Source organism: Papaver somniferum, chromosome 6 (assembly GCF_003573695.1).
Source record: "Papaver somniferum cultivar HN1 chromosome 6, ASM357369v1, whole genome shotgun sequence".
Classification (NCBI taxonomy): Eukaryota; Viridiplantae; Streptophyta; class Magnoliopsida; order Ranunculales; family Papaveraceae; genus Papaver; species Papaver somniferum.
In genome coordinates, this window is record NC_039363.1 from 122,107,800 (window position 1) to 122,116,075 (window position 8,276).

Here is an 8,276-nt window from a genome sequence, read left to right on the forward strand (position 1 = left end):
TGCCAAATATAATGGGAGGAATGCTGTAACAGGTGAATGTGGAAGCACACCTCTCCATTTCATCTTTTAAACTCTGCTTCTTTATCTTAATATATTCATCTATCCTAGCAGCAGCACCAACAAACAAACAAAAAAAAAAAAGAAAGAAAGAAAAGATATTAGGTGATATTGGCGTCATAATTTACAAGCCCGCAAATCCCCCTGCTTCACAGACCAACAAAACAACAGTTAAAAGGGAAAGTCAAGAAAACTTAAAACAAAGTCGCGAGAGGCAATGATGTGTTATAACTATCGTCCCATATTTGTGGCCCCAAAAATAAGCGCGTGGGGTCAATAAACATCCAATCCCATTACCAATTTTCCAAACAAATTTCCAAATTCAATTCTTCCGGGACCCTTGCAATTTTGGTGCATACCTCTTATTTTCTCCCCTTTTCCTTTCAAACTAGAAACATATCCACACTATTCCTACGTGTGTCACTCCTTACTCCCTAGGCCCCTCCCTCCCATCTCTCTTTAATCCGTACACACCAATACACTCATATAAATAAATGCAGATGTGGTGAGATCAACAAGCCAACCAACTAGCAAAGCCAAAGTGCCAAACTACAACTTTTGTAGCCAACCATAAACTGTAAGCACTTAGACGACAGCATTAATGGCAGATTTGGATCTTCCAGGTTTCAGGTTCCATCCCACAGAGGAAGAACTCCTCAATTTCTACCTGAAAAAAGTTGTCTTTGGTCATAAGCTTCATTTCGACATCATTGGTTTCCTCAACATTTATCGTCATGATCCTTGGGAATTACCTGGTATACATCTCTCTTTTTCACTTTGAAGTTCCAATTTCTATTTTTGATCACTATATCTATTAGATTGTTCTCGTTGGTATTAATTTTGTGATTTGTGCTTAATATAACAGGGTTGGCTAAAATTGGAGAAAGAGAATGGTACTTCTATGTTCCTAGAGACAGAAAGCAAGGTCCTTCAGGTGCCGGTAGGCCGAACAGAACGACACTGAATGGATTTTGGAAGGCAACTGGTTCTGACCGTACCATACGGTGCTTAACGGATCCGAAAAAGATTTTAGGATTAAGGAAGACTCTTGTTTTCTACAACGGCAGAGCACCACGGGGGTCTAAAACGGATTGGGTCATGAATGAATATAGACTGACGCCCCAAAATTGTTCTTCTTCCCAGGTTAGCCACAACTAGACCAAATAATATTCATTTCATTAACTAAGCTTGAAATTTTATACAGTATGTTTAGCTAATTAATCTGTTTTTGTTATTTCAGGAAGATATAGTGTTATGTAAGATTTACAGAAAAGCCACGTCTTTGAAAGTATTGGAACAAAGGGCAGCCATGGAAGAAGAAGAGATGGAACAAAGGGCAGCCATGGAGGAAGAAGAGATGTTTAAATCATCCGCATCGTCGCCACAAGATTCATATATGTCTGTATCACTAATGGAGTCTGAAATCAATATATTTTGTAAGGGTGTTAGTAATGAAGAAGACCAAGACCAACAACACGATCATGAACAAGAGCAAGAACAGGAACAGGAACAAGAACAAGAGTTGATCAAGGAGGAACACGTTGAGGGTGTTCAAGAAGTGATATTGGTCAACAAAGAAGCTGAAACATGTGCTGCTTCGATGACTAAACCATCACTAACCCTCGTGAACGATAAATTCTTGCCCCAGCTTCAATTGCCTGGTAAAATTAGCAACAATCTGGACTGGATGCAAGATCCTTTCTTTACTCAGATACGTAGCCCTTGGTTAGACAATTGGATGACACCTACTTATGCCAACTTACTACTATAACTTAGCCAATCCCACCATATTTTTACCTATCTTTGTAGGTATACGTTTAGTGTCATAATTAAGTGTATTTAGGGATTTTTGCTTGCTGCATGAAAGTTAGAAACCTGTAAACGAAGCTCGAATCGTTAACTATGTCATTTTTTCCAAGTCTAACCATGTCAAGACTTGTTAATTAGAGGTACTGCTTACTACTACTAGTATTATTGCCATATGTATGGCCTTTTTATTGTCATTCCCAGTGTGTCTACGAAACATTGTGAAGTAGCATTCTGGTGTAATGTAATTGTAATGAATAATTAAGCTGTGATGCTTTTAATAAATTCAAGTATTAATTTCAGGTTATGTTTTGTGTCATTAATTTCCTACTTGATTAGTGATGAATTAGGACAATTTTTTGTTGATCATTTTTCAAATGGGATGGAAAAAGACTAATTAAACTATGGAAGAGATAGTCAATCACTGATTTGGACTCAAATTGTTGGAAAATACAGAGTCTCGTGAATTTGGAGTTAGATTTCTTTTTCTACTTGTGTATTTTGTACCATTTTAAACGTTGGTCAGCAAAATCTCGGTCCCCCTCCGTAAAGTCTTCCTTATGTTGTTTTTCTTTTTGGGAAAGGCAAGCAGAGTAGTCTTTCTCCTATAGGCCATATTTGGGCTTGGATTACCTTTCGTTCAGTTGCTTGGTTTCGTCCAACAAAGTGGTAACCCGGATGTTGCAGTGGTGCAAAAAGTTCACTCATGTTGATGAGGTGATTCTTTTAGTGCTAGATTTGGTCATGGATTTAGTCCTCTGCAACGAGCTAAACTTGATAATTAAAAACACTTCTTCGACAGTTTTATTCATTGGGTTCATTGGTAAGTTTTATTGCTTCTGATTGTCAATAAAATAAATGGAACTCAAGGTGAATGATAACCGGCAACAACTGAAGGTCTCCTGGAATATTGCGGTTATGGAGGTCAAAGTTGACCGCTCTGAAATGCCCCTGCTGGTAGTACACCCGCAAATGTAATTCTGTAACACTCAATTCTGTACAGTTAAAGATGAGGTGAAAAAATGTTATTTGATGAATAATTGTCTCTTTTTACAGGAAAACTTGAAAATAATGACCAAAGTACTGAACCACAGTATCTCGTCGTTGTGTGTAGGGCTCGCTACCTTCAAATTCACTTGAACCAGATGAGCCAAGAAACCAACCATTTAAATCATCTACGCAAAAAATATCAAGAAACCAACACACACACAAAAAAAAAAAAAAAAAAAAAGCATTGCATAAAGTTTACCCTCCCAGAATGGTGGAAAGCCAGACTAGGGGTGCTGTCTAAAACACCAAGTGAATGTGCATTAATATTACAAAGCCTTGTCAGAAATAGAAAATTACAAATTAAACTAGTTAAGTACTTGATATCCTTTAATCTAGCATCTGTCTTGCAAGAGCTTTCAGAATCCTTCTGCAAAACGTGTAACCAGGTCAGGGCATCACTTCGTAGTTAGAACTGTGTATGACTAGCCATTTCTTTCCCATTAAGTAAACCTGTAGCTATTAACATCTACCTATTGATTGATTGATTCCATTCTCAAGATTTGAACGAAACCTAAAACTAGATATATACAGTATGTAACATAAAAAACTCCCCAGCTGTCTGATCAAAAACAAAAAAAGAAAACATCAAAAACCTTGAACTTCTGATCAAGATAAGCGTTCAAGAAGAATCCGTCGAGCTCACTGAATCCACAGTGAAAGCTTAACAGTAATAGAAATCTTGCAGACTGCAGAATCTGTCGAGCTCAAACCTCAAGTGGAAGCTTCAGTAGCACACGTAACCTTGACAAGGGAAGAGTCAGTCGAGCTTATTGAATCTACAGGGGCAGTTTTTAGTAGCACCAATAACCTTAACAAGCTTTAAAAACATGGTGTCCTAAAAAAAACAAGCAGCAACATAGAGCTTAACTGAGAGGAGGAATGAAAGACATCGGCCGCACCAAATAGTACATGGTGATTGTCCCACAAAAACTTCATGGCACCAACATAAGCATCAGGAAATAACATAGGCTATCTGGTAGAGCACATTTGGTTAGTAAAAGATGTTATGGACATGACAAATACTTGAAACAAACCAACCATTCCAAAGCCTTATTTTCTGGGGGACAGCCTTTCACAGTATTGAAAGCAGAATCTCTCAGACTAACAAAGAAGTAGGATGTCATCGGTTTCCAAATCTCGATCATGTTTAAATATTAGAACATTGAAACTAGTACTAGAAAAGAGATTATCATAAAGTTCTCTACATGCCACAGAAGAACATAAACTACAATCAGACATGTTTACACATCACCCTCTTATAATGTAATATTGCATGTACCTAGAGTTTTTTGAAAGTTTGGTAAATAACCCCAACCAATAATGTCTACTGCCAATATCAAATTATGAGAAAGATAGGTAATTTTTTTTATAATGGTCAGTAGTCAAGCTAGTTTTATATGGCATTATTTCATTCATGAACCCCCTAGCCACCATCCGAAAACGCAACGCATGATAACCAACTGCTCAATAAAATGTCTGCGGCAAAAGAGTAGTTAGGAATCTAAAAGTAACCATTAATAAGCCAATTTATCAGTGCAAACAAAAAACTCTTAAAATGGAAAACACTAACCTTAAATCCAATATGCTAGGGGAATAACGATATAAAAACCATTCATATTAATACACACTAAATAAATCATATTCATCGAAAATGATAGAAAAACATATCCTATTCCAATTATCATTAGAACAAGAAAAATCTTCAGGTTTAGCAGTGATACGGCAGAACACAGATGTTTGCAAGAAAACAAATAAATCATGTAATCTAATCATCTATGAAAAAAAAAATCGATTCTAAAATACTCACCAGTATTGTTTTTAGAGTGAGATAGATCTTTCGTAAAATATTTCCCAGCTCCAACCCTTTGTCCTCTTCTTTGATAGGATTCCAGAAGACATATATACTATCAATCTCAAAATCTTTGTCGTATTTCCAAGAAACAGCCCGCCTCAAAATGTCGACTGAACCAAATTTTCCATTTGAGATGTAAAATAGGTTCCCATTTTCCATTCTAATTGTAGTACCAAACCATCCTATTAGCTCAACAAAGCCCCTAACTTCTTCACCATCAACAGTAGTTGTAATGTGATCACCAACTCTAAATTTTGATCGCACTACCGTTTCAAAAATACATTTCTCTAACAGTTTTACAGCTACTCTAAAAAGAACATAGACTGTCATAATTTTCATCACTAAAGATGAAAACCGTTTAACCAATTCTGTAATCAAAGTACTAGAATTCTTCTTAACAAAGTTAGGGATCAAAGATATGCAATTCTGTTTAACAAAATTAGGGTTTAAAGAACTTGACATCTTCAGTTTCTGCATAGGCAATCTGTTGAAATTTCTTAAGTTAATCACAATTGAAAAAGATTTTAAGGTCACTCTGTGGTTAGGAAATGGAGATACAACTCCATTAACAGCTATTCTGCTTAACGAATACATTTCAAAGTTAGAATGTGATCTCACCTTTTGAAGAATGACAAACATGAACCAAGAAATTTACCAAGTAATCATCAAGAACGAAGGACACACAAAATTTATCGTTGATAACATCAGAAGCGAACCCTAATTCTGCATAGTTCAAATGGAGGGAAATGAAGGGAATTTCTAGAACATGATGTTGATGTTCGAGATTTGTGAATGTTCGAGAGGATTTAGAGTCTTTACTCTTTAGACTGTCAGTTTAGTGGAGGGAGCGATTCAGTGGAAACGAGGCTAAAGTGCTGCTATATATTGGCCTTGGGAATTTGGGCCCGGGGGTGGAAAAATGGGTTGAGTTGTCCATTTCCACCCCACAGTGGGATTAGCAAACAAGCAAACAGAAATACAGAATGGATAAAGGCTTTGTCCATCCATCGACTCAACTTGAGACAATTAAATCAACTTGAAGGGAAGGTTGAGCCTCGGCTCTGTTTGAGCATCGTCTCATATTCAGCCGATAACGGCTGGTCCATCCAATGATTATGATCTCATCTTTTTCATTTTCGACATCATACCTTCTCCACCTATTACACTAATAATTTTCGAACAACGATTCAGCTATATATTAATCTTGTGGAATTTACCGTAGATTAAGATATATCTTTACATTTTGTAGTATGTTATCTGACTAAGGGTGTAGAAAGACGGCAAAATTGTTTAGTGAGTGTGAGTTATTGAGGGAGGGTTTGTGAAAATTTCTGCACTGACACCGTAACCAGAATAATCGTAATGTAGATGGATTAACTGTTCACTTGGAACTATAAGTAAACAAATTGCAGAATTTATAGTTTTAGTTCGTGTTGTCAATCGACATCGACTTAGGGATAAAACCAATACTGCAGTTGTATTGCGAACTCGAAAGGAATTGCGAAGATGGAAAAAACATGTTGCTTAAGAAGCTCATTACGTAATCCTTAAGGAGTTTTTGATAAACTATATGAGATGTTAAGTGCACATGCTGCTCAAGCAAGTCGTTGTTATAAATTTTAATTGAAATTGAAATTAAAATTAAAATTAAAATTAAATTTAATATTAGTTTCTTTTCTAAATAAATTAATTCTAGTTAATATAACGGTTCATATAAATAGACTTAATCTCAATTTCAATTTTAATTTCAATTACAAATATTATATTAAACTTTATTAAATAGTTAACATAAGCATAATTTATAACCACTTGGCCCCATTCTAGTTCATGGCATGCAATCCCCCTGCATCATACTTCCAAATCCATGATATGATCTTGAAGCTTGAGATCCTGTAGTTTCAGATTCTTCACCTTGATTTCCAAACCATTGATGTAATCGTTGAGCTTGGGAGCCTTCGAAGTCTGATGATGTTTGATAATCCTGATAATCTTGAGGAATATGTTGAGTGGCTTGACGACATGGAGATAATTGTGCTGGACGGTTGTGTTTTTGTTCTATAGTGAACAAATTGAAACAACAATGGAACCGGAAATGGTAACCTCTGATTCGAAAATCAGCCTGAGAACGTTAGTGCTATTGAATACAAAATTCTTCATACATTAGACAACCGCCGTTCTTACACCATTAATGGATAAGCCCTAAACATCAAGAATCAATCGTGACAAGACACGTGGCTGGATCTAGTGGCTAAAATAAAAGAGAAATACAAATTATAAAGGCACCTAGAGTTTAACTAAATACACCCTTCCTACAAAGGTAACCACATGACACTGTCTACCCTTCCAAATTGTCCTTGTCCTCAAGGACAAAAGATGGAAAGTGAGCTCGAATAGTAGCCTTGTCCTCCCATGTAGCTTCTGCAGCAGTGGCATTGGACCATTGAATAAGGACCTGCTGAACAGTGTGATCACCTCTGGTAGTGGTTTTGTAGCTTAAAACTGAGATAAGAGTGACGATGATTTGGATGCATGGTCCATTAATAGTAGTGTAGGAGATGGTACATAAGCAGAACCAATCTTCTTTTTGATCTATGAAACATGAAACACAGGATGTACTCTAGCCTCTGGTGGAAGTTGCAGTTTATAAGCTAAGTTACCCACTTTAGCAAGAATATGAAAAGGGACATAGTACTTAGCTGAGAGTTTGAAATTCTTTCTCAAGGAGACAGATGCTTGTCTGTAAGGCTGTAGCTTGAGGTAGACCAAGTCACCCACTTCAAAAGATCTTTCAGTCATCTTCTTTTCTGCAAAGAATTTCATTCTAGCCTGAGCAACAGACAGTGAGTCTTTCAGGATGTCAATCATAGCATTCATGTGGGCAAGATACTCCTCAACTGCAGCCATAGAAGTAGTGATAGTAATTGGAAAATCCAGGTGTGGGGCATCATATCCATAAAAAGCTTTAAAAGGGGACATTTTGATGCTAGTATGATAACTAGTGTTGTACCACAATTCTGCAAGTGCCATCCAATTGAACCATGTCTTAGGTTGAAATCCTGTCATGCACCTCAAGTAATTTTCCAGACATGCATTAACCCTCTCTGTTTGACCGTCAGTCTATGGGTGATAAGTAGTGATGAGTTTGAGTCTGGTTCCTAAGTGATGAAAAATATCTTGCTAAAAATTACTTGTGAATACCTTGTCCCTGTCAGAGGTGATGGAAGAAGGTAAACCATGCAACTTGAAGATGTGATGCAAGAAAGCCTTGGCCACAGTAACTGCAGTATAAGGATGCTGAAGGCCAATGAAATGGTTGTACTTTGTTAATCTATCAACCACCACTAAGATAACATATTTGTTCTCACTCTTAGGCAAGACCTCAATGAAGTCCATTAAGATATGTTGCCAAGCTTGATCAGGGATAGACAGTGTAGAAGGCCAGCATGGAGAGTATTTTCATGCTTGTTCCTCTGACAAACATCATAATATGTGACCATGGAGATAATGTCTT

The 8,276-nt window shown here is 36.8% G+C and overlaps 2 protein-coding genes across 4 annotated transcripts; one reads left to right on the forward strand and one right to left on the reverse strand.

Annotated features, from left to right (window-relative positions):
* The first annotated feature begins 562 nt into the window (after nucleotides 1-562).
* LOC113289105 (NAC domain-containing protein 22-like) lies at nucleotides 563-2,170 on the forward strand. Its single transcript, XM_026538276.1, has 3 exons — nucleotides 563-812; nucleotides 923-1,200; nucleotides 1,298-2,170. The coding sequence occupies exons 1-3, from the start codon at nucleotides 659-661 to the stop codon at nucleotides 1,826-1,828; spliced, it is 963 nt and encodes a 320-aa protein (XP_026394061.1). The 5' UTR covers nucleotides 563-658; the 3' UTR covers nucleotides 1,829-2,170.
* Nucleotides 2,171-3,117: 947 nt separating this feature from the next.
* Nucleotides 3,118-5,596, reverse strand: LOC113289106. 3 transcript variants are annotated; one of them, XM_026538278.1, is made up of 3 exons: nucleotides 4,721-5,596; nucleotides 3,624-3,748; nucleotides 3,118-3,472 (listed from the first exon to the last, which is right to left on the reverse strand). In XM_026538278.1, exons 1-2 carry the CDS (start codon nucleotides 5,402-5,404, stop codon nucleotides 3,671-3,673), a joined length of 762 nt encoding a protein of 253 aa, XP_026394063.1. In that variant the 5' UTR covers nucleotides 5,405-5,596; the 3' UTR covers nucleotides 3,118-3,472; nucleotides 3,624-3,670. The 3 variants fall into 3 exon arrangements, with proteins under 3 accessions (XP_026394063.1, XP_026394062.1, XP_026394064.1); XM_026538277.1 differs by having other exon boundaries at nucleotides 3,118-3,748; XM_026538279.1 differs by having other exon boundaries at nucleotides 3,118-3,886.
* Nucleotides 5,597-8,276: the final 2,680 nt, after the last annotated feature.